Source organism: Anas platyrhynchos, chromosome 1, assembly GCF_047663525.1.
Source record: "Anas platyrhynchos isolate ZD024472 breed Pekin duck chromosome 1, IASCAAS_PekinDuck_T2T, whole genome shotgun sequence".
Classification (NCBI taxonomy): Eukaryota; Metazoa; Chordata; class Aves; order Anseriformes; family Anatidae; genus Anas; species Anas platyrhynchos.
The window spans coordinates 82440001-82467665 of NC_092587.1; the positions used below are offsets into that span (position 1 = coordinate 82440001).

General features: G+C 49.6%; 2 protein-coding genes across 4 annotated transcripts; one reads left to right on the forward strand and one right to left on the reverse strand.

Moving 5' to 3' along the window:
* Positions 1–10454: 10454 nt before the first annotated feature.
* Positions 10455–13945, reverse strand: PTMS (parathymosin). The gene is made up of 5 exons (XM_027449778.3): positions 13497–13945; positions 12957–13028; positions 12170–12251; positions 11944–12008; positions 10455–11418 (listed from the first exon to the last, which is right to left on the reverse strand). The coding sequence occupies exons 1-5, from the start codon at positions 13542–13544 to the stop codon at positions 11368–11370; spliced, it is 318 nt and encodes a 105-aa protein (XP_027305579.1). The 5' UTR covers positions 13545–13945; the 3' UTR covers positions 10455–11367.
* Positions 13946–17582: 3637 nt separating this feature from the next.
* Positions 17583–24819, forward strand: MLF2 (myeloid leukemia factor 2). Of its 3 annotated transcripts, none has more exons than XM_027449777.3 (8): positions 17583–17927; positions 19357–19483; positions 19811–19846; positions 21937–21990; positions 22728–22853; positions 23204–23363; positions 23456–23621; positions 24238–24819. In XM_027449777.3, the coding sequence occupies exons 1-8, from the start codon at positions 17878–17880 to the stop codon at positions 24248–24250; spliced, it is 732 nt and encodes a 243-aa protein (XP_027305578.1). In that variant the 5' UTR covers positions 17583–17877; the 3' UTR covers positions 24251–24819. The 3 variants fall into 3 exon arrangements, 2 of the variants coding, with proteins under 2 accessions (XP_027305578.1, XP_027305577.1); XR_003494929.3 differs by having other exon boundaries at positions 17584–17927; positions 23456–23696; XM_027449776.3 differs by having other exon boundaries at positions 23456–24819.
* The last annotated feature ends 2846 nt before the right edge of the window (positions 24820–27665 follow it).

Sequence of the window (27665 nt, forward strand, 5' to 3'; positions counted from 1 at the left end):
TGAAGAAGAAGAGAAATAGAAAACACTATTCTGCAGTATCATTGAGTTAATCTTGCTGAAGGAATTTTCCGTTGCATTTCCAGATTTCTGTGATATCATGTTTTTCTCTGAGTGATTCCACTTTCATGTTTTGGTCCTTGTAGCGCCAACTCTAAGGCTGGTCGCAATTTTCTGCTTTGTGTTGACTTTTTAAGGTGGTTTATGGTTTATCTGCAGACTTTAATTGACCTAAGAAGCCATGCTGTGACTTGAAGATTGCAATATCAGCTGCACGACTTGAGATCAGCTGGTCTGAGGGTTCACCAAAAAGGAGCTCATTTAACGTGTCCTGATTGCTGTTTACCCAGAGCTAACAGCAACAGCTAGCAGCTAGCTCCTCATATCTGGTCAGCATTAATTGTGGAGAAGTGTGGAAATCTGTGGTCTTTCAAAAGCACTCCAGATCCCTCCTGGAAGAGAGACGGGATGCTGCTGGACCCTCTTTGGACATTCACAGCTACCTGTAGAGATGGTGATGGGTATCAGCACCTTGGCCAATGCCTAGTTAAAGGATATCTATAATGCCACAGGATGTGGGTTTGTAACCCAGAGGGTAATGCTGACAGTGGAGTTGGGTGATGGAATAGCAGTGATGGTGCCGTGGGTGCCAAAAGACAGAGAGGCTGATCTAGATATGCCAGACATAGATCCCCAAAGTTGCTGTTGCTTTCAACTGACCATGCAGTGACTGTGCTCCTCAAAGCAACGCTGCTACAAAAGGATGTGCCTTCTGCTCACGGGGCTCAAATCCTCTCTCTGTCTTACTCCAAGCAGTAGTGTGGGTCTCTCTGACACAGAAGAGGCACCTTGAAATTGTTTTGGATGCTGAGGGATGAGCATTGCGTGGGTCACAGGGGGCATCTGTCTATAGGCTTAGTCACACGTGTCCCGAGGAACTGTGAAAAAGCAGATTTGGTCCATGTGCTGTGTTTCGAAAAAACATCATGCCAGGAGAACATGAGCCTGTAGTTTATGGTACACTGGAGCTCTGAAAGCTACAGGCAAATTCCACTTATTAATAAAAAACATACTTTTTTTTTTTTTTTCCTTAGTAGGAAAGCTAGGAATGAGATAGAAAAAGATGGGTAACTAAAGGAACATGCGATGCTATGAAAAATCATTTGCAGAAGAATGCAGCCCCTGGGAAGGTTCACGTGGCTGATGGCTCAGCAGAGAAGGGGAGCAGAGCAGTGCTTCAGAATACTGATAAAGAGAATAAAGCTTTTCTGCTTTGATGATCTCCAACCACTTTGCTTTGAACAATGCGAGGGAGGGAGATGGTGCATTTTTAAACTGAGAGGGTTAATTGTAAATCAAAATGGATTTTTTTTTTTATGGTTTAGTTTTCAATTCTCTGATGTTTATCGGTGTTGACAAAATGGAGGCAGCAGGAAAGAGATGAAAGGCAAGATGGGCTCACCCCTTTCTGCAACACTGCATTTACACTGGATTAACATGGTTGTGTGATAGACTGAAATTCGGAGTGTGGTGGCAGCTGAGCTGGTTTTTCAATTTCTTCTCCATTTGACACCTCATGGCTGGTAGCAGCCTGCATCATTTGATAAGATTGCCTCACCTGCCCCACTAAATAAAAATACAAAATCAAATAAGCCCACCTATTAGTCACAGAATCACAGAAGGATTCATAGAGGAAGGGACCTCTATGAGTTTCCACTCCAACCTTCTGCTCCCAGCAGGCTAACTTCAAAACAAGATCAGGTTGCTCGGGGCATTGCCCAGGCAAATCCCAAACATCTCCAAGCACAGAGATTCTCCAGCATCCATTGCTGAAACACACTTACAAGAGAGGCTTTTCCTTGTGGAGTCTGAAGTTCTTTTTTTGTTGGAGATAGAACTGGCTCTTAGTTACCTTCAAAGGAGGCTGCGACAAAAAAAGGCTGTAGTTAAATATCTATGTAAAGGGGCTTCAAAATTCACAACAAGGGGTGGGACTTCCCATGTCACAACGAGGTCTGGGAGAGATCTAAGTTCTCCAGATGTAGCTCCAACAAACTAAATTCATAAAAATAAAGGATGTTCTGTCAATGGGATGTTAGTCAATGGGATTTAGCAATTTACCAATTAAGGTCACATGGGGAAAACATGATTTTAAGCTCATTTTTTTGGGGGGGTGGTGTAGCTTATCATTTTTTTTTAGTTCTAGGATTTTTTTTCTTTGTAGACGTCAGCTCCTGTTCTCCAGGAGGTGAATGACCCATGCTGAGCACCATTCACTCTGCTGGCTTCTCTGTCAGGCTTTTCTCAGAAAGCCACAAGAGACCAAAGGACCCTCCCTGGCTGTACAGTGTGTGTGAGATTATAAGACAAAGTGGCTAATGTTTTTGTGTCCTGTGTAGATACTTTAGAGCCGTTGCTGATGAAATGAAAGTAGCCCTGAAGTTCGGACTCTCTGTGCTTCCAGTGTTAGGCTGCCACATGATTTGATCAACATCCAAATGATTTCTGATGTCCATGGCCGTTGCATGCTGCCAAAATGTGGTTAGGAGGGCTTCACAGCTCTGCAGGTGTGACTGTCTCTCCTGGCATGGTGTACACTTCATGTTTGGCAAGGTTAATGGGAAGCAACTACCTCGTAGGACCCCTGGTAAAATCACACTTGGCATTAAAACATAAGGTTATATGTTGGGGAACAAAGTACGGGGATCACACTTCCAGAACAAGATGCTGAATCCTGGGAAGCAAAGACTCCAGGGAGGAAGGCACTTGACGACATGGTGTATAAAATGGGATCTCCAAGAACGAACAGATTGTGTTACCTCTGTTTACAGCACAAGCTACTGGAATGTGTCCATAATTCAAAAAGGATGTGGAAAAATGGAAAAGGATTTAGCAGAGTGATACGAAAATAAAACCTGACTTGGGGACTAGAAATCTTGCTTTCAGATGTACAGGGCTTGAGGAGTTTGATGGATTTTGCCTAATCCAAAAGAACTACTGTTGAGCTCAGGCAAGTTTAGTGCAAACAAGCAGAAATCCATTTTACAAATCATATAGATGGTAGAAATATTTCCAGAAGTGCCATAAAGGCTAGGAGTATAAATGAGTTAAAACAGAGACTAGGTAATTTGTGGAGGATCAATTCTTCACTGGCTTTTGAATATAATGGCCTGGGTATGACTGCCAGCTCAGAATATCTTTAACTCTGGTTTACAGGAAGCTCCTATATGTGTCTTGTCTCTCATTGCCTCTTCTTCAGGACTGTACATCAGGACTGTACATTATAGCAGAACACCAGACTAGAGAGACCACTGGTCTGATCCAATACAACCATCTTCATGCTCTTACATTTGCGATCTACCATCCATATTTTCTCCCCATGAATGAGAAGATGTAAAATACCGGCAGGTTCTCCGCTCTGGTAGATGAGCACTAGGACAACCAGTGGCTCGAAGTTAAAAAGAAAATCTGGCTGGAAATGAAGTTCATGTTTTTCACAGCAAGTCTCTGACATGGGAGTAACTCTTGTGGTGGCCTCTTCACCACCTGCAGACTGTTAACATGAAAAATGATTGAAGGCATCCTCTTGCCCAGCCCTAGGATATGGGACTCCCTGCTGAAACACAGAAGCCAAGCAAGGTGATCACCATCATGAGCATAAAACACTATCTATTCATGTTTCTCCAGGCTTCTCCCTTATTCACAGCCCTGACTGGAGGTCCTCCTTGGTGGTGCATGCAGGCCCTTTTTAAGCCTAAAAAAAAAAAAAAAAAAAGCCAGCTGGTCTTGCTCCACAAGAAAACACCAAGCACTGGGCTTGGAATCTGCAGAGGAGCGTGATTGCTGAGCTGAGGCACATAACCCAGGGGGAGAAGGAAGGGTGAGGGATCATGGACTCAAATGAACTGAGGTAGTGGTATGTGGGTGTGGGGACTTTCCCCCCGAGTTTAGAAGGGAGATGCTGTTTTTTCCCTAGCTACAGGTGGTCACAGGGCTCACTTGTTCCAGACCTGAAGAAGCTTTAGGGGTTTCTTTCTTTCTTTCTTTCTTTCTTTCTTTCTTTCTTTCTTTCTTTCTTTCTTTCTTTCTTTCTTTCTTTCTTTCTTTCTTTCTTTCTTTCTTTCTTTCTAATTGTTATTACTGCAGTTTTCTTCTGTCTGTTCCTTACTAACTTAAGATAAGTGCACTCTGAAAGACCGGTATACCCAAGGGTTCTCTGTGCCCACTTTAAGAGCAGATCAATTTGTGCAGAGGGGGAAATATGGACAACATTGTCCAGTCAAGAGGCAAGGTAAAGCTCAGTATCTTTAACAGGAAAGGGTGCTACAGTCAAAATAGCTGTGAAGTCTGAAGTTCTTTTATTTACACTGGCACAAGAGTTAGGGAGGGGAAAAAAAAAAAAAAAAAGTGAAAAAAAAAATAGCGCACCAAGACTAACAGCATTTCCTGCCCTGGTTTGTGAAAAACAAATGTTTGGGTGGGTGTACAAACATGACCTAGAAACCTTCCCAGGTGCTTGAAGGTGGGAATCCAATCTAAGACACTCTCTTCCAAGTTTGCTTTCCCATCCCAACGCCACTGGGAATGACTGCCCCTGCTTTACATACTCACCCAAGCACGCGGTGAGCGTACTCTAAGACTCTAAGACTCTAAACAGGGGATCCAATGTGGGAGGGAATGCTCCTGGGTAAGAGTCTAATACCAGCTACAGATGAGGAGACTGAAAGTGACTTGAATGTATACATGTCTTTCGGGTGGAGGGACTTTTGGACTTGCGTGGGTCCCTCCGTGGCTGCAGAAGAAGAGGTGTGAGTCCTGGGATTAGTAGAGCCTTCCCACAAGTCTTTTAAGGCTCCTGAACTTGTGCAAGAGGCTCACAGGAGCTGTTCTGTTCAGCCTTATCTTCCAGACAACCTTCCGCTGACAGCAAAAAACGAAACAGATGAAAGAAGGGTATAGTTACACTGCGCCTGATGCACCTGATAGTATGGTACAACCCCAAAGAGATTGTTTTTTGAGAAAGGACACACTGAATGACACATCCCTTTTCTGACCCAGAGTTGTTCTCGTTCCAGACAAAAAGCTTAGTAAGAGCTGTGCTGGGCCAGGAGAAAGCTCTTGGAGCAGATGTTAGGAAAGTAACACACTGTCTCATTTAATAGAAATAGATCCGAGTGAGGATGAGTCTCCTTCCAGATTCCCTAGACCTTCCTTGGGCTCTCTAGGCAAAGGACTGTTCCTCCTGGAAGCCCGAGAGCAGCCTCTGTGCATTCAAATCACTCTGTGGACAACTGGCCAAGACAAATCTGATGCTAATTGACCACACAGAGACTTCTCAGTTACTCAAGTTTGACTTAGGCATGATCAGAGTCTTTCTTGGTTCCTCCAGCAAGTGAAACTTAGCTGACCGTTCATAATTTTTTGTACCAAACATCCCAAATTCGTTGCCACCAGGGGGCACCTTAGGCAGGAAAGATGTAGCCGCGTGTTTACAGGACTCCAATTCGCCTCCCACTAATGAATCCCTTTGAGAGGCTTAAGAAAAACAGCGTAAGGTGTACCCTCCAAGCTGCAGTACGTCTCAGTTTAAGCTCCATGTGGCTGTGCTGCCTGTTATCTTGGAACGGTGCTCTGTTTCAAGCAGGAGCATGGATCCCGAAAGAAGAGTTGGAGGCATGTGCCAGATAAAGCAGGAGGAGCTGAGCACTGAAGACTCCCCTGCCACAAATGGGAGATGGTAGGTCAGGGTTTGTTCTGGAAACCCTTTAAAACAGAAAAACTGAGATGGAGTGGGATCCTCTCCCAACAAGAAACTGCAGTCAACACCGTTAGCAGTGCCCTACAACAATTATCTCTGCAGCTATGAAAGGGGATCTGCAGAAGACCCTGAACTATTTCTTATGAGCAAAACCTCAGGGGTCATTTGAATTACAAGGCTAGATCTCCAGTGAATCTTCTGTGAAATTAGCCTTGTGGAGAACCGGCAAATTCCAGCTCAAATTTTAGTCCGTATCTACCAAGCTGGTATCTCAGAAGATCGGGAGGTTTGTTGGAGCCACATCCTACAGCCTCAGATGGTTTTGACACTTTGGATATGACATAGGAAAAAAAATTAAATGACATTTTAGAAACTGTCCTTCACAAAGGAAAACAGCAAATAGCTGTAAGTTGCCATATATGTTTTCTGGTGTGCTTATGGATGAGCCTAACAGAGTGCTGCCTAAATTCATGATCTGGATTGCTGACCAGCAGACACCCTTTGGTGAAATCATTTGGATGTGCAGTAACAGAAAAGCTGCTGAAAGATGTTTCAGGTAAGGGTCTCTGAAGATTTTCATAACAAATCATATACCGTCGTTGTGTTTAGTTCCAAAGTCTGATCATTGTGTTTGCCTTTGTACTGAGGCAGTGCCTAAGCTTCCAGAAAAAAAAAAAATAAAAAAAAAATCTGATATTTTCCAACACTTTTGGTACCTGAAAAAATGGATGAATTGCTGGAAGTTGCTGGAAGACCTTGGAAGTCTAAGCCATGACTCTACCTGAGCTGACAAAGAGTTATTAGGAGACACTTAATCACAGAGCTCTGGAAACTGACTATTTCTTGATACGTTATAGCCTTTTCTGGTTTTAGGATCTCCAGTCTGGGATACATGAAGCCTCAGCAACGTTTGGCAACAAGATTTTTCATTGCAGGACGTGTGGCCAAACACCCTTCTGACATTATGACACCACTTCATGGATTAAGCAACTAAATAGAGAAGAAAGCCTCCGGAACCTCATTAGGACATTGGAAATGTTGGACTGGACTTTTTGAGGAAAAAAAATAAGGTGCATGGTAGATAATGTGAACCATAAATGTCATTACAAAGAAGTCTGGAGGTCTGTAGATTGTGCAGCTCCTACAGCCTCCCGTGACAAATAAGATCAGCCCCATGCTTATTTCTGCAGCTATGTAAAGGGATCCACAACAGACCCTGAAGTATCACCTACAGCTCATACGTGGTTTGCGTGCTCATCTGTCATCTTTAATGGGTGATTTGCAGCAAGTCACCTAAGCACCTGCTGTAGCCTGCCTGCAGCGGTACACCCGACGAGGCCAACAAGGCGAAGCTTATCTGCTCTGATATCGCAGCTCACCGAGGCTCAGCTAAGGAACGACTGTTGTGCATAGAGACTTCCAGCTGGGATGCAGGGCCTGTTCTTCCTGAACAGCCTGAGATGGGAATGCATCCTCTTCCCTGCCTGATTGAAAATGCCTCCCACAAGAGCAACACTATACTTGGTGACACCAAGCTTGGCCTATAATCCATACCGTGTGGCTAGGACCTTTGCATACTGACACCCTGGGTCTTCCCTCACCCCTGCGATTGTCCGTGTTTTGCTGCGACAGTGAAAGCTCGCCAGGAAACAAACCCCGGACTCATTCACTGGTGGGCAGCGCTCCAGCCCTGTCCATCTGTGACATGTCCCCAGCCTGAGCCCACACACGTAAACACAGACTCCTTCCCTGAGGAAACACACAGCCATGAGCGTGTCTGTCTTTGACTCCATTCTTGAAATAAGGGAGAGAGGTGGGAGGGAAAAGTACATGGGCTTCTTAAGGCTCTGGGAAGGCAAGTTCTTTTAGTTTCCCATATGGCGTATGGGAATGGGCTGAGCAATGAGACTCCTAAGCAGAGGGCCTAAAAAAGCCCCTTAGCCCAGAGAAGTGTTGGGAAGAGAAGTAATTTTATTTACTTATTTATTTTTAAAGCTAATACAATGGTGTGGTTACGGGCTTTCCTAAAGCAAGGAAGGATTTTTTCCTCTCAGACCAGCAGTGGCTGGAGGGCTTCAGGTCTGAAGCAGAGTTCACCATTCTGTCCGTGTGATGGTTTTGATTACGCCGGTCTCGTTTCATTTATTGGCTACAGCAGAGCCTGCAGGTGTGTGACCTCCACAGCTCCCTCGAAGCAAGCAGTCCTGAAGGAGAGCTATGGAGAAGGAGGTCTCTGGTTTGCTGTTTCTGCTCTCCTGGTGGGAGCAGAGCTGCTGGAAGCTGGGGGCAGCTCCCACTGGAAGGGGCCGTGAACACCACACATCTCCTTGAGAGCTGTGACGACACCGTGGTCAGGGCAAGAAAGCCGAGAAGTTTGCCTCCTGGCAGCAAAACCTCTCTCAGAGAAAACCACTGCGGGCTTTGACTGAAAGCTGAGGTCCGGCCTACAGCTGGTGAGGCCTGACCAAACGGCAAGTCCAGCCCGTGCACATTCCTGTGCAGACAGCCTCCTGCGCTTCATCCCGGCGTGCGCCGACTTCTGGTGTGACCTTTGGACAGCGCCGAGGGAGCCCTGTCCCCAGCTGATGAGGCTGGCAGATGGTCGCAGGAATTACATGAAATGAGTGGGGGATTAGCACAGGGCCGAGAGAGGTGAGCAAGGCTCCTGCGTAGTGCCGCCGCTTCTCAGCAGGCACCGGTGAAGGCGGACTTTGTTCTTGCCTTGTTGACTTCATTGATTTCCCCCTGGAAATAAAATTAGGCTCAACGGTAAAAGACTTCTTTGCAGGTCTAAGGAAGGGGAAGAAACTGTAATATCCCATTGTTATCTGCTATCTGTAGCCCTCAGCTCAAGTCAGCAATGATGTCCCACGGGACACGGAGGTGACCAAATGTGAAAGCAGATATTCTCCTAACTACTTCCATATCTGTAGCTCTATCTTCTAACTATCCATAGGCAGTGACAAAGGTGTTTATTAAAACCGAATAAGGTGGCAGAACCAGTAGAAGCTGTGGAGTTGAGGACTCCATAGAGACGTGCAGAAACCGGCTGGCGGCCCTTCATGCCGGCAGCCCTCTGTCCTGCAGCATTTCCCTCGGAGGAAATGGGGAACGGCTGCTCACAGGGCTGGTGCTCACACAGCTGGTGCTGCCCTGACTTGCAGCTGCTGCCTCACTCCCTTCTGGACGACCAGATGGATAGAGCCAGGAGTACTGGTGGTGTACCTACACGGAAAGCTGAGAACTCTCCACGCTTTCTCATCTGCAAATGGATTCTTCACTACTCATAGTATGGCACTGCTGCAGTGGTGGGGAAGATAAACGAAAATTGGAATAGGCCTCTGTAGAAACCGGATTATCCTCTAGTAATTTATCTTTGGTACCAAACATTAAAAGGTGATTGGTCAGCAAAAATTTGGGGGGAATCCTGAGGACTTACTCCAACATATTAAAGTATTCCAAAAATATTTTGAAATGAGCAGGGACTGGAATCCATCAATTTTTAAAATGGAGCAATAGTAGGAATATAAAATTGCACAAGTGCAGTTAGACGATACGTGCAGGTTGAATCAGCACATTCATCATCATGCCCAAGGCGAGCGGGAGCAGGGAGAGGCATTGCAGGTCGGTCTGATGCAAGAGCTACCTGCTTTTGAAATGCTGCTCACCGGGGAGATGGCCCAAATGGCTGTGGCTGCAGCCGCCAAGGGAGCTTTGTGGAGAGCACGGCCTTTGGACAGAAACACCAGGGCTGAGACGGGTCCAGACCCAGCAGAGCAGCAACTGGGGGCAGTGGGAGCAGTGCTCCTCCACCCCGGGGTGCTGCCAGATCCCACCAGGCAGGCACGCACCTCCCTGAGACCTGCACACGTGCGAAGGGGCTTGGCAGTAGCTGTGCCATTTGCACCATGCTCGTGTCCCTCTGCACCCTGAGCCATCCTGCAGCCAAACACGGCCGTTTGGATAAAACAACGATCGAGGCTTTGCATCTCCGGAGACTAGCAACTGTTTGTGCTGCCAACATCTCATCTGTTGCCGCTGTTGGACATGCACAAAGCCGCTGATGCTCAGACAAAAGTTGGTATTATTTACAGCTCCCAGTCCTGGCTGCTCATTGTGCGATTGCCAAAACAGAGTTTAAAAAGGAAGAAGCACTAACGGCAACTCTAAAGGTCTCCCAAGATAAAAGACAAATATTTGACAGATCTCTCCCAGGCAGCTGGTGGGACAAAGCAGCGAAGCTCTTGCCTCTCTAAACACTTTCCTTTCATTCTGTGACTGATGCTGCGTGGGTCATGCTTGATGCCAGCCAGGGCAGGGATGCTGAAGAGGAGCACTTGCCTGTGTGCAGCAGCCACGGCTTAGGTTCCCTTTCAGAACCTCCGTTGTCTGGTGAGGAAGCCTGATTTCGGTTTCAAGAGCTTCACAATAGCCCTGGAGCTTTGCATGTGTGGCGTGTCCTCGCTCAAGCGCCTGGCAGATGGAGCAGCACAAGAGGGAGGAAGCAGAACCCATGCACGCTGGTCTCCAGCATGCGGGGGCCATTCAAAGAATTATCACAGGTTTCAACTGACGTAGGGTTGTCCTCACCACCAGCTCCTGTCCAAGCCATCATTTTTCTGCCAACCAACTTCCAGTGATTGGATCAGAACACAACCCAAGACATACAGACACAACCACCCACACGAGCTGTTTGAAATATTTTTAAACGCTTTTATTTACAGTGCTAGTTGAAAACAATATATATATTTATATCTATCATCCTCGTGATGTCTGTGCCATAGAAAATGCTGTGGCTATATTGCCTTTAATTTACAAAAAATGGTCACAAGAGAATCTAAAGGGAAAAAATGGAAATCAAAGTTTGGTCCCCAATTTACGTATCTCTTGATCTGTTTTAAAAAAGCCTCCAAATTAAAAAAATATGCAGTTATGATGAAATTCATATATAAAAACAACCCTTATCTTCTGAAAAATTCACGAGGGCCAGCTTGCTGTCTGTCATGTAAACTTGAAGAAAAGAAAACCTAAGATAAATCCCATCTCTGTGTATGGTTTAATAGAACCGTTATTTGCTTGTAATACTTTGTCTCTCAGGGTTCAATGGGAAAGCAGATGAGAGGAGGCCTAGGACTGGAAAATGCACCATGAGATCTGTGCCTGCAGCCTCCTGGACTCAGGGAGAGTATCTGACAGCAGGTCCCGGGAGCAGAAGCTGCCAAGAATCTCACTCATACTAGTGAAAAAAAGGGAGGGCGAGTGAACAGGAATGATAGGTGCTTGCCACGTGAAAAGCCTGGCATATGGGCCTGGTAAGGTTATGCACTGGGTCACAATGGGAAACAATGAGATTCTTGAGGGAAGAGGTTTGTTTTTGAGTGGGGCACAGCTGGAAGGATGTGGGGGATCAGAATAACTCCAGGTGGGGAATGTCGTGGACGGACTGGGATCTTCGGGTGGGAAGGAAACTGCTGTCTTCCCTGTTTGAGAGCATTTGTAACCTTTCCTCATCTGAGATTGTGTGAAGCCAGAGGCTAATGGACAGTGCAAGCACAGGCTGGAATGGAGGAGGAGAGATGGACGGAACAGAGGAGATGGAAGGGGAGGAGGACTCAAGCTGAAGACCCGTTCTCTGTCTTCTGTCTCTTTGGATCCACTTCATCCTGCGCATCACAAAGAGAAGGAAAAAAGGAGTTACTGCCAGTTATACCACGACACAGAATTTCTCCACAAAACTGTTACTGCTGTTCTTTTCTCCGTATGGAAATCTCTGCCTGGCCCACACTAAACCCACTCCTCTTTAAAACATCTTTGAGTGCCTAACAACTGTTCTGTTAGTGGCACAGTTAAGACGTGGACAGCTCCATTTGCAGGAATACCTGCACATTCCTTCTTACAGACCCCGAGATCCACCCCTACAAATCCATCTTCTGGCCGGAAGCCCAGCAATCACAGGTCTTTGAGGGGTCATCATCCAGCACCTTAACTGGACCTCGACCCTACAACAAGCCCACCAAGTTCTGTTGTCCCCCTGCCACATCAGATTTGTTGACCCATCTGCTGCCGAAGCAGCAATGAGACCTGAGGCTGATTCGAGACACTCAGCAACAGCATCCACATGGATTTCATCAGCACAGAGCTGGCAACCTCAAACTTCTCAGTGCCATTACTCTCACGCGATCACTCACCTCTTCCTCCTCTGCAGATCGTTTTTCTGCATGCCCATCCTGCTCTTGCCCATTCTCGTCTCCTTCTAAGCACAAAGAAGAGAGGAATCACGGGTTAACTGAAGTAGCATTCAAGGCAATGTAATCTCAGTCAGAGGGCGCAGAGGAGGAATTTCCCTTTGCGATCTTTCATTCCCCACAGCCTGATTACCCGCCCACATATTCTCCCTGTATTAATTATATGTACCGTCATCCTCATCGCCACCTTCCTCTTCATCCACATCCTCAGGATTCTCTTCCTCATCCTCTTCAGCTCCATTTTCCTCATCCTTAATTAAGCAAATTGGTCAGAGCCGGAATTGGCATCAGGACAACATTTCCACGAGTTCCTTGCTGCAAGCATTATCTGCACACCTCCAGCCACTTCAGACTCCGGTCTCAGGCATGCATCAAGTGGGTGACCTCTGCACTGTTATTCAGACAACATCCTTCCCACCGTCCCAGTTGCCCCATGCAGCCAGAACCCTCCTCCCACCCTGCCTCCTTTACAAAACCAGTCCCCCCAGTCCCTCCCCACCAGTACGAAGCTGTGACGCCCACCAGCTCGCACCCTGACAGGCTGCTGCTGTCCCAAACCAGCAACCCAAGCATCCCCCTGGCGTGCTCGTAATACATCCGTTATCACACTGATTTGGACTTTCACCAGTCCGTGCTTTTCCTTGCTGGTCCTCCCTCCAGCCGTATGTTCCTTACAGACCTCAGGATGCCCGAGTGGGTGCAGGACCACATCCCCTGTCACCTCCTCTCGATTCCCACTTGTCTCTGCTCTCCCCTTTGATCCTTTCCCAGCTCACGGGGCCGTGCTGACGATGCTTAGTCCTTCAAGGCTCATTCTCCACAATTACCCACCAGCTGGCTCTTCATTCACCCCCCCTTTCCTTTACGCGTTCCTCCTGCATCGCCCACGCTCCCTTGGCGTTCCAAGCTCGCAGCGACCCGGGGCTCCCGGCGCCGTGCCCAGCACCAGCCCTCACCTCCACCACCTCCTTCTTCTTCTCCTTGTGCACCGCCTTCTCCTCCACCTTCTCCTTCTTCTCCTTCATCTCCTGCACACCAACCGAGACAAAACCATCGTGGCGCGCTCAGCACCGAGCCACAAAGCCGGGAGGAGGTGGTGTTGGTGTTGCATTTTGGGTGGGTTTGGGCTTTGTGGTGTGCTCGTGGGACACGCGCGGCAGCACCCCGTGTGTGTGTGTGTGTGTGTGTGTGTGCACGGGGGGGTGCTGCGGGCGCTCTTTCCCCCAGATTCCCGCCACCACCTCCCCCCCCCACGATTCCCGCCCGCGCCAAGCCGCGCGCGCAGCCTCCCGCGCGCCCCCCGCCCCGCCCCGCCCCAGCCCCCCCATTGGCGGAGGCCCTCGCGCGCCCCCCTGCCGGCCGCCCGCGCGCGCGCAGTGGGGGGGGTGTTGGGGGGGGGGGTTCCGGAGCGCGGAGCGGGCGAGCCGCAGTCCTCGCCCGGCGCGGGCCGGGGGAGGACGCGGGGCAGGGGGGGTGCGCGCTCGGCGCGGCCTCACCTTGGCGCTCAGCTCCGCCGGCGCCTCCTCGACGCGCTTCTCCGACATGCTGGCGCTGAGGGGGGGAGGGAGGGAAGGAAGGAAGGAAGGGGGGGTTAAGGGGTGGGGGTGCGCGGTGAGGAGCGGCGAGTCCCGGCGGCGGCTCCCGAGTCCCGGTGGAGTCCCGGCTGCTTCTCCCCGCCCCGCGGGCCAAAGTACTCAAAGGGTCTGCCGCGATCGGGGGGGAGCCCGGCGGCGGAGGGGATTTATACAGCGCCGGCTGACGGGGAAAGGAGGGACCTGGCGAAGGGAGGGGAGAGGGGACGGCCGGGAGGCGGAGGAGGGACGGAGGGCGGAGGCCCGGCGGAGCGGGGCCGCCAGAACAATGCGCGGCGGGCCCCCTCCCCAGGCACCCCCCCCCGCTTCCCCTCACGGGAGCCCTCGCCGCCTGCTGCCGGCCCCTCCCCGCCCGCAGATGCCCCGGAGGTGCCAGGGCGGGGCGGGAGCGGCGCTGCCGCCTGGTCCCTCCTGGCCCCGCCCCCCCCGCCGCGCGCGTGCCGCGCTCCCGCCTGGAATTTTCCACTCGCGCCCCCCCCCCCCCCCCTCCTCCCCTCATGGTCCCTCCTCAACGGCCGGTGGGGGGGGGGGGGGGGGGGCGGGCTGCTTTTCCCGCTTGCCCATATAAGGAGGGGCGGCGGGGCGGGAGCCCCCATTGGGCTATTCAAATGAGCCGTCTGCCTGGCAACAGGGCTCCCATTGGCTGACGGGCCGCCCTGCGGTGGTTGGGGGGGGGGCGGGGTGAGGGGACGGTTGGCGCAGCGGGCTGAGGGGGTTGCGGGGAGGTGGTGCTGGGAGGGAGGCCGGCCCCGGGGCCGTGTGGAGGAGCCGCCCGCTGGGAGCCGCTCGGCCGCCCGGCGCTGCCCCCTGCTGCCCGGCCCCGGCACCGCGCCCCGCCGGCCCGGCCCCCGAGGGGCGGTGTGAGGGGGAAGAGGTGTGAGGAGGATGAGGCTGAGGTGTGGGGTGAGGCTGGTCCCAGCCTCGTTGTCTCCTCCGCAGCCACCCCTCCGAGCCACACACAGCGCGTCCTGCCCCCAAAAAAACATAACATATCCCAGACGCACACATTAACGCAGAACAAACAACAAAAACACATTAATTACTTTCTGTCCTACCTCATAAACCCTCCTAGCCAGCTTCTTGGGTCTAGCTATCCGCATCCAAGCCCTGAGACTCAGTTCAAGCACCCTCTCTCATCCCTCCTTCCCGCCACAACAACAAAAATTAATACTTTCTGGAGCTACACCCCAAAACCAGGAGCCCCCCAAATCGACGAGCTGGGCTGCCGGGTGTCAGGAGCAGCGTGACCCGTGGCTCTGCCGCTCTTTGCGCCAGCCCGGATTTTCTGCCCTTATCTCAGACACCCGCTCGCGTTTTTCACCCGTCCAGTTTTTCCCTGTATCTAGTGTTTGCCCACTTACATCCCGTGTAAACCCCTCCTCGTGCCTTGCAACACGCCCGCTTCTGCTTCAGCTCCTGCTGGTGGGGCTCTCCAGGCTGCTGGCACGCGGTTGCTTCACTCAGCTCCCGAGGGCATCCCCTCACAGCCTCACCTACCTGTGCCTTCTCTTCTCCCATCACATTTATACCGCTCCGCATCTCATCTGCTGGGTCGGTTCACGGCTTTTCTCCGCTCCTCTCTCCCGCCTGAATTTTTCGTTGTTGCGTACGCAACGATACTCAGCATGCGGCATGCAGATGCACGACCCAATCTGTGCTTCAGGTTGCTCTGCAACCTCAGCAGAGTACATTCATTCCATCCTTTTTGGAGTCTTACGCCCTTAGACAAGATGAAGGAGGTACAGAAGTCACACGATACGTAGTTGTTTGGGAATATCGACAGTATGCATGTCTGCAGCCCGGAGAACAATATGAATGTTATTTTCCCTGTACAATAAATTAAAATTTTTATGGTGCGTGCTGTTTGTGCTTTGCGTTTACATAGGTGTGTGCATCTGTACACACATTTGTGTGCCGTGGTGGTGTTTTCTCTGTCTTCACATGCACTTACTTTTGTGAGTTTATAGTATGTACGTATGTACAGTATGTATGTAATAAAAGTATGGTATTTTTCTACAGATGTGTTTTAGGTTCGCATGTATGTCTTCATACGTGGCCACGTGGCTGTTTATTTCTGCGGGCTTTCATCTGCGATAAGTATTTTTCTGCTTCTAGCTTATGCAGGGTGCATGCTCCTAAAGTAAATATTTATACATTTTGTTTTAATAGTTCTTCCTAGTCCTGTCACTGTATCGTTTCGCTGGGGGAGGGGAGTTTAGCGTTTATGCTGAAGGCTGAAGGAACTCCGAGCAAGCCCAAAACACTCTGGATATTTTAAGAGTTTTATTCTGTGAACTAACTCATGGGTGTCATATACGAACATAACTCATAAACCCCCTCCAAACTGTGTGCTGAACAACAGAGCAGAAGGCCATGTATTTGCATTTGCTTTTCTTGTATTTACATAAATTCAGACGCAGGGCTTGCACCCTTTCACGTAAAGTGAAACCAGCAAAATCTCAGCGTGAGGAGGGGATGTGCACTTTTATGTGTTTGATACGCACTGCTCATCTTTCTGTCCAGTTCCCATTAAAAATCAGGGAGATTAATACTTTTTTCATCTTCCACGATGCCGTATCCAGAAGCCAGGAGGACACTTCCAAGAATTCAACCCCTGGGCAAGCTTTGCATAGGGAAATGGCTTCCTGAGAGGCGATGTCAATGGGCGCTGCTTTGGGATGGGAAGCAGCGTGTGTGACACAGCGAGAGGAAACCCGAGGAGTAAAGGGGAGTGATTAAGGATGCGACCCAGCCTGCGAGAAGACTGGCAAGGGGAGGGAGGTTTCGAATCGCTGTTTTTGTGAACCTAACGTAGCACAGATGGAGGTCGTGGTGCTCACTCCGGGTGACAGACGCACTCTCAATACGAGCACAATATTCCCAAAGCATCCCAAATCTGAGCTGGCACACTTGGGGATCAGTTCGGAGCCGTCCTTCACTCGGGACACCCTCCATCAGAATTAGGGCTTGGGTGAGGGTTTCCTAAAGGGCATGGGCGAAGGGAACCGAGGAGGAGATGGCCGTGCGTGGCTCTGCTTTTGTACAGTGAGGATTTATTTGTCTCACAGGGGCTCTGGGATATTTGGATTTACTGAGAAGCTGTCTTCTTGGCCCAAACGACCTGTAAGAAGCGGGTAAAAAGCCAGGCTTTATTTACCTGCGCCGCGTGACGCTGGGTTTGCTTTCGGAGCGCTTTGCCGGGTGGCTGCCCCTTTGGCTGGGGTGTTGAGGGGGAGGGAAGCGAGGCAGCGAGGCGAGGCAGGGAGGAGGTGGGGTCGGGGGCAGCGGCGTCGCTCAGCGCTGCCATTTTGCCCTTGGCTCACCTCCCGCCTGCTGCCTGAGCTCCTTCCTCCTCCCCTTGCCCCCCATCCTCCTCCTCGGGCAGGACCTGGGCGGCTCAAAAAAAAGGACGGAAACGGAGGGACAGGGCTGGCGGCTGTTATTCACGGCCGAGAACGGAAACGGGGAGCGTGACAGAGGCGAGACGGGAGGCCTGCGCTCTGTGCCCCTCCTGTCCCCTCGGTGCCTGGCGGTTATACCCCAGCGCGTGGTGTGCGTTAGATGTGTGTACTGTGCAGAAACATCGCGTGCAAAAAACGCAGATTCTGCATTTCTCAGAACCGAAAAAAAAAAAAAAAAAGAAAGAAAAAAAAGGGGGGGTGCATTTCCAGTTCATCCTTCCAGGGTTTTGCTCAGCGTTAGCCGTACGTGTTTGCAAGCTCCCTCAGGGTGTGCTGGAGGGGCAATACCGCCGGTAACGCGCTCTTTGCCAACACTGACACCACTAATCGCAAGGACAGCTGGAGGAGTGCCCTGCAGGGCTCAGCCTCAGCCCCCAGTTTTGGGATCTGACCCCAAACCGGGAGGCGCAGCCCTCAGCGCCTCCCATGCCCCTGCCATTCCGCTGCCCGCCGCTGGGGGGCGCTGCCGCCGCTGGGGGCCGCCGCTTCCCGCCTCCCCCCCTCCCCTCCCCTCACGGCCCTGCGCATGCGCGCGGGGCCAGCCGGCGGCCGCGGGCGGGGCTGCGGGCGGACATGGCAGCCGGGCCGTGAGCCGCCCCCTCCTCCCCTCCTCCTCCTCCTTTTCCTCCTCCTCCTCCTCACGGGCAGGGGAAGAGGCACGGGGCTGGCCCCGGTCTTCTCCGTGCTCCGGGGGGCGGCCGCGGCGGGGTGAAGCCGCCTGTGAGGAGCGCCGGCCTGCTGCTGCTGCCCCCCCCCCCCCCCCCCCTCCCCTCATCTCCCCTCAGCTCCCCTCAGCTCAGCGCCCGGCGGCGGGCTCGGGCAGCATGTTCCGGCTGATGAGGGATGGGGAGCCGGAGGACCCCCTCTTCGCCATGTGAGTCGTGCTGGGGGGGCTCGGGCAGGCCGGGGGGGGGGCTGCTGCGGCACTGCGGGGGCTCCCGGGGGCAGCGCAGGAGGCGTCGTGAGGGAAAGTAGGCCAGCGTGCCTCGTAGCTGGCTGACAGGAGAGGGGTGGGCTGTCTGAGGTATCGCCTGGCTGCAGGGCTTCTTCCTAGGAAGGTTCCAGTCCAAACGGGGGATGTCGGCTCTCCTGCTTGTTAGCCGCCGCTCTGCGGAAGGTGAAGAAGGCTGTTAAAGGAGTTGTCACGCTGCACGAAACTAAATAAGCAGGAAATTAGTGGCTCCGAAATATAAATCTTGAAATCCGCCAAAAGTGCCAAGAACTGCCCTTGTGTTCCCTCTCACTTCGGTATTTTTGTCTGTCCACAGACTGGTTGCTCTTGATAAAACTCGCTAGTTCTTACCGAAGCAGAGATAAGGATAAGACTGTACCGCAGTAAGAGTTTGTTTTCATTAAATATGGAGGAATTTGTGCAGGACAAAAAAGTCAGTTTTTTTCTTTACAAAAGTGATGATAATCACCAACTTTATCAGCTGTAAACAAATTAGCAGGAGGGGAGACCTTGATGTCTCAGTTAGTCACAGAATGAGTGTGTGTGCTTATTGATGTGGCGGGGATGAGTCTGGCTTTTATTATGCAAAGCATTTCCAGTAGAGACAGAAAAGTATTGGTTTGTGCTGGGTGCTTTTGTGATCTCAGGAAGCTCTGTGCCGCTCAGGTTATTCATGCTGAGGAAGGATAAATGCAGACTGTAAAATGGGCAGGGAAATGCTATGGTATTTCTCAGCCTCTTTGCTGTGGCTGCTGTCTTTTGTGACAGTTTGTGCCTGTTCTTTCTCTCTCCTTGCTTCTCCAGCATGTGTCAGTGTATACAGCCCTCAAAGTGGAGGCTACAGAAGAAAGGAAAAGCATTTAGGGACCCTAATTATTGTTTTCTTTCATTCTGACTCTGAGACTTTGACCTGCAAAAGCTTTGTGATCTCAGCCTTGCAGGTGTACACGTAACATCACAGGAAAATAGCAGGTGGAGATGGTTTGGGGCAGGGGAATATCAGTGTCAGGCCATACAGGTTTTGGTCCTTGTATTTGAATGTATTTGTGCTCAGGTATGTGAAACGATAAAAAATAATTACAATTGGAATAGCTTTAGCCATGCTTAGCCCAAAAGGAGCAGAACACTAACCTGCTGCTGAACAGACATCAGTTAGCACATGAGAAGCAAGAAAGGAATGAGATCCAGAGTGTTTTTTATTTCCAGCCACAGGGATTACCACTCATGATTTCCATCTTAAAAAGTACAGTCACAGTTACATAAGAGAAACTCAGTCAGAACAGGTCTATTATACAGGGCTTTGTCTTCTGTCATCACTTTCTCACCGTTGTTCTCCCAACCTTCTCAAAAGGGACCCTTTTGCTATCCACCGGCAGCACATGAACCGCATATTTTCTGGAAGTTTTGGGTTCGGCCCGCTGCTCGGCATCACCGATGGGACCACTCCTGGGGCGCGCCAGGCCGGCCGTAGGATGCAGGTAAAAGAGGGGCTGAGTACGGGGTAGTATTTCTCAGACACTGACAAGGCAGTGTCTTGGGTTGGGCATGCCCCTTGCCTTCTTGTGTTAAATGAAAGGACGGGAAGGCATACGTGTTACTTCTAAAGGCCATAAATCAATAAAACCGGGAGTAATTTAGAAGCATTACTTCCATCTGATTTGTTAGCAGTGATACGAGTTGAACCATTGTGAGTCTGTGGGACTCTGTCTTAACTTGTTGGGTCTGGGTGTGGGTGATCTGAGGAGGATGTAGTATTTGTCTGTTGCGAGGTCATCCTCTATTCTGTTTTTCTGTTGTCCTGACAGGCAGGAGCTATCTCACCCTTTGGGATGCTGGGCATGGTAAGTACTCGTTTTTTCTGTGCCAAGTTTGAAGCTTCACAAATAGCGGCTTCATGCAGAGACACATTAGCACTCTGTTCAGCTAGTAGCTAAAATGTGACCAAGACCGTGTGTATCTTGTATATAGTAGATGGTGAGGACAAACAGTGAGGGTGGGATGGTTTGAGGAGACCAGGATGAGCTCTGTCTGTCTTCAGATTTATAGTAATTGGAATACTGAAGAGGGTACTGAACTGAAACTGAATGTAGCTGGCTTTTCCGGGACTGCTTGCAATGAATTGCTGTATGACTTTAGGCCTTTTGCTTGTTCCCCTCTAATGTTTTAACCCGGCCTGTGAGCTGTGTTAGAGGAGAGAATCTGTTTATATGGATGGGCTGGATCTGAACCTTGAGCGGGGAAGAGCCCTAAAGCTGTTACAGCACAACAGTTAGTAGGAATTGGGATAGTTAATACCCAGGAAGAGCAGAAAGTCTCTTTATAACCTCATATGTCTAAAAAGAAGCAACAGTTACATTTAGAGGTCACGGAGGAGCTATGACAATGTAAGGAAAAGACTTGGCCTTCGTTAGGCTGAGGTGATTATTGAACCTCCTTTGCCAATGGTGTCAGACGGAAGAGCCAACAGAGTCATTGAGGGGAACAGGACTGGAATGAGAACGTATGTGAGAACTTCTTACAGCGTGCTGATCTGTCATCTGCTGAAATAATATGGTGGAAATAGGTTATTACAGATCCAGCAACTTCAGCTGCCTTGTGGGATTGCCTCAGTGAGCGAGGCTAGCGTCCCGGAGTTGTTCTAGCTCGAAGAAGGATTAATAATACAAATAGATAGACTTCAAAGGATTATAACGTTGCGTGTGAGTACTGGTCTGCTGAAAGCGAGAACAAGAATGTACTCGAGGAAGCAAAAAAAAAAATAAAAACAAAAAATCAGCACATTTAAACTGACATAGTAATTCTGTTTACGTATTGCACAATTAACCTGTGAGACCTGCTGGCCCGGTATGTTACTGCAGCCTGTAGGTTTACGAGATTAAAAAACAAGGTGTTTATTGGGGAAAATAAGAAAAGCTATTATGTTAGGAAGAATATAATGTATGGAAACTCCAATGTGGTTTAAATTAATTGCTGATAGTGATGAGGCGAAAACATCCCTGAGGATGACCGTCTCATGGCTAAGTCCGCTGTTAGTGCACATCCTGAGATTTCGTCTCTTAACTTTGTTGAGTGCCTGGATTCAAACCCCAGTTCTTCAGGAGTCAGGCTGGTCTCAGTTAGGACAGAGTTAATTTCCCTCCTAGTAGCTGGTAGGGTGCTATGTTTTGGCTTAGGATGAGAAGAGTGCTGGTAACGTGCTGGTGTTTTACTTGTTGCAGAGCAGTGCTTATACCAAGCCAAGGACGTTTCAGCTTCTTGCTCTGTCCTGCCAGCAGGCAGGCTGGGGCTGCAGCAGGAGCTGGGAGGGGACAGACCCAGGACAGCTGACCCAAACTGGCCAAATGGAGTCACGCTAAACAATATATAGGGGTGGCTAACTGGGGGAAGGAGGGTTGGACTGCTCGGCGTTAGGTTGGGCATTGGTCAGTGGGTGGTGAGCAATTGCATTGTGCATCACTTGTTTTGTACACATTATTGGTAGTAGTACTGTTATAATCATTATTGTTATTATTTTTTTCTCTGTCTTAATAAACTGTCTTTATCTCAACTCACAGGCTTTGCTTTCCCGTTTCATTCCCCCATCCCAGAGCAGGAGTGGGGAGGGTGAGTGAACGGCTGTGTGGTGTTTAGCCGCCGGCTGGGTGAAACCACAACGAGGAGTCAGACTCCCACTAAAAGAACACCCTTTGTCCTCTCTGGGGATCTGGAGAACTAGAACATCTGGGCAGTGCACCCTGAGAGACCGGAGAGGACAGCAACTCTAAATCCTCTTTTTTTCTAAACTACTGATACAAAGGGAAAATAACAAATTTATTTATTTATTTGTCTTCTTGGACATCAGTTTTATGGCCTTTGCAGACAGCTAATTGTAGTTCTTTTCTCCCGTATCCTTCTAAGCTAACTATTCCTGTGCTCTCTTATTTTTTCTCAGGCAGGTGGCTTTATGGATATGTTTGGCATGATGAATGACATGATTGGGAACATGGTAAGAACCCTCAATGAATCCCTCTGTATTAAGGGGGGAGTACTGGAGGTGCTCCTACTGTCCTCTCTTGCCTCCCACCTTATTGTGCTGCTTTTGTGTTGGCTGCTCTCAAGCTGCTAGGGTGGCAGAGGCTTTCTCTCTTGTGTGCTGGTAGGGTGAAATGACAGAACTTTTTCTTGGGGCATACCTGCTGTGAGTGCAGCAAGGAGAAATAGGGGAGGAAGGAAGTGTGGGGGTAGGCTTGTTCTGAAAGAAACAAGAAGAGCAGCTCTCCAGAAAGACGGACCCACGAGAACTACACTCACAGAATCCCAGAATGGTTGGGGTTGGAAGGGACCTCTGCAGGTCATCTGGGCTGCCTCCCAGTTCAAGCAGGGACACTTGGAGCAGGTTGTCCAGGACGTCTCCAGGTGGCTTTTGAACATTTCCAAGGAGGGAGACCACGCAACCTCTGTGGGCAGCCTCTCTGTTGGAGCGCTCAGTCACCCACGCAGTGAAGAAGCACTTCCTGATGTTCAAACAGAACCTCCTGTGTTCCAGTGCGTGCCCACTGCCTCTTGTCCTGGCACTGGGCACCACTGAGAAGAGCCTGGCTCCATCTCCATTGCATCGCTGGAAGAGCTGGACAGTCTTCCTTTTGTAATTCCTTCTTGCTTAATTGTACAGAGAGAGATGTTACCGCAATCTCTTCTTCCCTCCCTTTTCTGCTTTACGCCATTGCTCATTTCCCCTTGCAGGAACATATGACAAACGGTGCTAACTGCCAGACGTTTACCTCCTCAACTGTCATCTCCTATTCCAACCTGGGTGACGGGCCCAAAGTCTATCAGGAGACCTCAGAGATGCGTTCAGCACCTGGCGGGGTAAGAGAGAGGCTGCAGTGTGTCTTCCCAGCACGAGGCTGCTGGCTTTGCTGACAGTGAATAGATCTCATGTGGTGGCTCGGTGTTGGCCACCCACAGCAGTTCTGTTTTGCAGTCAGCTGTGGTTTGAGGAACGCATTGTGAGTCACTGAACCATGCTGAGGGCCACTGGGAAGGGATGGTGGGGAGGGAATCCTTTTTTTTTTTTTCCTCATTATTATGTTGCATCTGACATACGGGGAATGGTGGCAATGCAACGTGACTGAAGTTCTGTAGGCAAGAATCGGAGTGCCTTCTGGGGCTGGGAGAGCGAATTAAAACGTTGATCCTGCACACACATCTGCCCTCAGATCCGTGAGACGAGGCGGACTGTAAGGGACTCAGACAGTGGCTTGGAACAAATGTCTATCGGGCACCACATCAGGGACAGAGCCCACATCATGCAGCGGTCCCGGAACCACCGCACAGGTGACCAGGAAGAAAGGCAGGACTACATCAACATGGACGAGAGTGAGTGCTGGCCACGTCCTCCTCCCCAGCAAACCCAGAAACCACTTCCTCCCTTTTTCCCCAGCTGAGCCTGTTCTCCTTTCCTTCCCTAGGTGATGCAGCTGCGTTTGATGATGAGTGGCGGCGAGAGACCTCCCGTTTTCGGCAACAGCGGGGCCTGGAGTACCGACGCCACGAGGGCACCGCTGGCCGCCGGGCCGAAGGGACTCGCCTCGCCATCCAGGGCCCTGAGGATTCTCCCTCCAGACAGTCCCGTCGGTATGACTGGTGAACCCAGAGCAGACCTTGTGGGGGGTGCAGCGTGGTCACCCCCAAATCTATCTGCACACTATTGTAAGTCTTAACAAGGCTTGACTTCTCTTTTCCATCTTCCACTGCACGGTTGCTTCTTAGCCATATGGGCTTTCTTTTCATTGCCCCAGTCCTGTAGTATTTTGAAGCGTTGGAATCAGGTGTGTTTTCCCAGATACTGTAAAGAGCAGGGAAAGGTGGGAGTTCTGTGTGGAAAAGTGGAAACTGTCGAAGTTCGTTTTGTCATCAAGAAATGAAGATGCTGTCAGCCATAAGTGGTGGTTGAAGTGGTATGAGATCATGCAGGACCACAATCCATAGAGTGTTTATATTGTCATCGTGTAGAACTTCGAGAATGTTTACTGTCAAAACAGGTCGAAAAACAAATGAGTGCTAAACTCTGTTGTCCTGTGTTTTGAGGGTTCACTAGCACATGATCTAGTGCTTGAAAATCAGTGAATTGGTTTGGTTTTTTTTTGATCTTTAACCATCACCCTTAAGATTGCCTTTATCTGTCTTCTATGCTGCTTTCTAATCACCACTTACTCTTTTTATGTTCTCTCTTTGTTTCCCTTCCTCCCAGGTACAGACAGTGAAACTCTGAAGCCCCTTCAAAGCTCCACTTGGACCCTCCTCAAATTTAGTATTAACCTCCTTCCCACTTAAGAATTGAAACAAAGCAACTAATCTTCTGCGTTGCTCTTCTTTGCCCCATTTGGGTGCTGCCGTGGGTCACGGAGAATCTCACTGATGTGCAAGGAACGTGTTAATTGCCCATTCCCTTTCTGCTCTCCCTTGGTTCTTTTCTGCCAGTAGTGGTGGGCACGAGGAGCTGCCACCTTGCCTCTTCCGTCTTTTCCACTCTTCCTGTGCTGGGTTGGGCTGGTTCTGGAGTTTGTGTTTAGTCCCCTGTGAAAGAAAGATGAGGGAATCCTGCTAGACCCCTGTGTTAGTCCCCTCACTGGGACAAAGGCTTCTCTTCCCCTCCTGGTCCTTGGTGCAGCTCTGGAGAAGCAGAGGGATGTGTGTTTTAGAGAGGTGAGGAGCAGAACAAAAGCTGGATTACCTGTGGGCCCCCCGACCTTTCTTCGATTGGCTCCCCCACTTTTTTAATTTGTGGAACTTGTAACTAGATGTTTACTGAATAAAGAAACAAACTAAAGAATTCTTGGATGGTTTTTTTACTTCCTGCTAATCTAATTGTTCCTGATGTGAAATTAGGTAACCTCTTTCATATCCTTAGGAAGCAGCTGAGTAGAAATTCAGTGTCTAAGGCTTTTTTTTCCTATAAAGCCTTCTCGTATCGTTAAAGTGAGATAATGCTCAGTGACAACATGGAAATTGTAAGGGACCCAACCACCCGCCACTTGCAAAAAGACACTCTAATTGCTGTAGCTTCACTGCATGTTCAAGGGGAACTGTGGATGCTTTTTCTTGCTGCCTGGTCATCTGTGCAGCCCTAAACGAGGCCTCTAGGGTTCCTGGATGGCTGGGGACTATTTCCATGATTTGCTCATTATTTCTCTGCAACCCAGGCTGACAACGTTTGACATTTCTACCAGTGATCTCTTAACTTCGGTATTAGGTGAAGCTTGAAAAGCATTGGGAATACAGGACCAAGAAAAGATCTCCTGGGCCAATTTCTTGCTCTGGTGTGTCCTATTATGTAAACTATTTCATAAATTAATTTGGAACAGAACAGAGGAAATTAATGCTTGACTTGTGCTTGAGAATGGTGTGCCGGGGTTTTACCGTGTCTTACCATGTTGTACCCTAACAGAGGGACGGACACCTCGTGGAGTACTGATTGCTTTGCCCCAAAAAATAGGATGCAGAATCTGGAGTGTTAAAGGTTGGGGCAGAATTTACGCATGTTCTGCCCTCCAAAGAAGCACAGGGAAGAGCCTTAGCTGGTGGCAGGCTCTGTCCCCACTTCTATCTCCCATGGTAAACCCCAGCAGGAGTCCTGTGCTTCAGGTGGTGGCTCAACAAGGCCTCCACCTCTGGGGTGCATTTGGAGAAGGCCTCATGAGTACGGAGGGGAAGAATCACTTAACAGGGTGTTAAACCCTGGCTTCAGGCAGATTGCTTTCAAAGGGGGAACAGTACGCCTCTGACTCTCAGTCCCAGGAGGCAGATCTTCACCTCAGGCTCTGGGGGCTGCTGAAATGTTTTCACCTGCTCTGGGCTGACATTGATCCGGGCCAGGCAGTGCCTTTCGATCGGTGGCTTGAGGGACTGTGGAAAAGAGGAAAGAATGCGAAGGAAAGGAGAAAGGGCAGCTCTGTACCTCAGTGGGAATAGATTTACTGCCTTCACCGCCTTCTGCTGAGTGAGTGCGAGTTGTGCTTGGGGCTTGTGCTTTCACCAGAACCCTGGTTTGATGAAAATTCACTTACCGATTACAGATGTAGGTTATTAATCAAAAGGAAGAGAGTGCAGAGAATTGCATGGAGGCAAAAAAAAAGGAAAAAGGTGTGTGTGTGCACAACCATTTATTTACTCCTGTTCCTGCCTTTAGACAAGCTGTGAGAAGCCCGAAGTTGTTTTAAGAAAGCAGGTGAAGTCTGCGTGCAGAGGAGGTGCGCTGCTGTAATTGGAGTGCCTGAAAACAAGAACGCAAACACACAATCAGAAAGCCCCCTTCTGATTAAACCACTACAACTTTGGCATTTAGACTGCACCTAAGTGTTTTGTTTTGTTTTGTTTTTTAACACATTAACTACAGTTTCAGGTGAAAAGAGTTTCCTGTTTCAAAGTAATTGATGGTTGTATCAGGGCGTGCTGAAGGCCTGGGATGTCTGTTTGTGGCTCCTGAAATTGTAAAAGGTCAGTTTTATTAGCTGAATGTTCATAAGTCCATGTGGCCTGATGGGATTCACCCCAGAGTACTGAACTGTGCATGTTATAACTGGAGCCTTCCCAACAGTTTACCTAAGGTCTTGGGAGTCTGGGAAAGCACAGGGTGGCTGGGGGTGAGCCAGTGTGATATCACTGTACAAGACATGCATGAGAGGAAATGACAGTCCTATCAGTTTAACCTCAGTCCCTGGAAAAAGTATGGAGAAGATCACCTCCCATTGAATCAGGTTGCCCAAAGCCCCATCCAGCCTGGCCTTGAACGCCTCCAGGGATGGGGCATCCATGGCTGCTCTGAGCAACCAGTGCCTCACCACCCCCAAAGTAAAGAATTTCTTCCTAGTATGTCATCTAAACCTCACCTCTTTTAGTTTAAACCCATTCCCCCTTGTCCCATCACTACACCCCCTGACAAAGAGTCCCTCCCCAGCTTTCCTACAGGCCCCCTTTAGGTACTGGAAGGCTGCTCTAAGATCTCCCCTCAGCCTCCTCTTCTCTAGGCTGAACAAACCCAACTCTCTCAGCCTGTTTTCTTCCACTACGTTCAGCATCAGAAAGGCGAGAATGGATGTTCCCTATATGAAAGACAAACATTTAAGTTGCAAGGGGCATACTTCCAATCCATTTTTATCCATCCGAAGGAGACAAAATCAGTTCTCAGTCTTTATCTGGTATCTATCACCTTCAGATGAGGCTTGTTGGAGCACCAAAGCAAGGCAATTTGGCGATGCTTCTGGTTCTGGCTAAGGAGCAAGTAGAGCACCTGGAGCTGAGATAGAGGAGCCTGCCAGGACTACAAAAATAAAACAGAAGGTCTGAAGTTTTCCATATATAAACATTTATCATGAAAATGGGAGCTATTAGAGCTACTGGGAATCTTCTTGAATAGTTCTGTTGGTAGCCCTGAGGCTCTGCACCTCTCACTGCACTTTTTAAAGCCATAAAGTATTGGGGAAGTAAGATGAACATGGGAAAATTAACCTTGTGCCCATATTTATAAACAGCAAATGAGGTGATATCCTAGCTGTAAATCAGTTAAACTGGCACTAAGTTAAGATAAGAGAGTGAAAACGCAATTGGTTTAAAAATTAAGAAGGATGTATCGATGTTCCCATGCTGGCTTCCCCTCAGTTGTTCCTAACAACCATCATC

Coding starts and splice junctions, on each gene's coding strand:
- PTMS (XM_027449778.3), bottom strand. CDS start 13,544: ATGTCGGAGAAGCGCGTCGAGGAGGCGCCGGCGGAGCTGAGCGCCAAG. Junction 13,029..13,496: donor CGGCGGAGCTGAGCGCCAAG/GTGAGGCCGCGC, acceptor GTTGGTGTGCAG/GAGATGAAGGAGAAGAAGGA. Junction 12,252..12,956: donor AGAAGAAGGAGGTGGTGGAG/GTGAGGGCTGGT, acceptor TGCTTAATTAAG/GATGAGGAAAATGGAGCTGA.
- MLF2 (XM_027449776.3), top strand. CDS start 17,878: ATGTTCCGGCTGATGAGGGATGGGGAGCCGGAGGACCCCCTCTTCGCC. Junction 19,847..21,936: donor CCTTTGGGATGCTGGGCATG/GTAAGTACTCGT, acceptor ATTTTTTCTCAG/GCAGGTGGCTTTATGGATAT. Junction 23,364..23,455: donor CTACATCAACATGGACGAGA/GTGAGTGCTGGC, acceptor TTCCTTCCCTAG/GTGATGCAGCTGCGTTTGAT.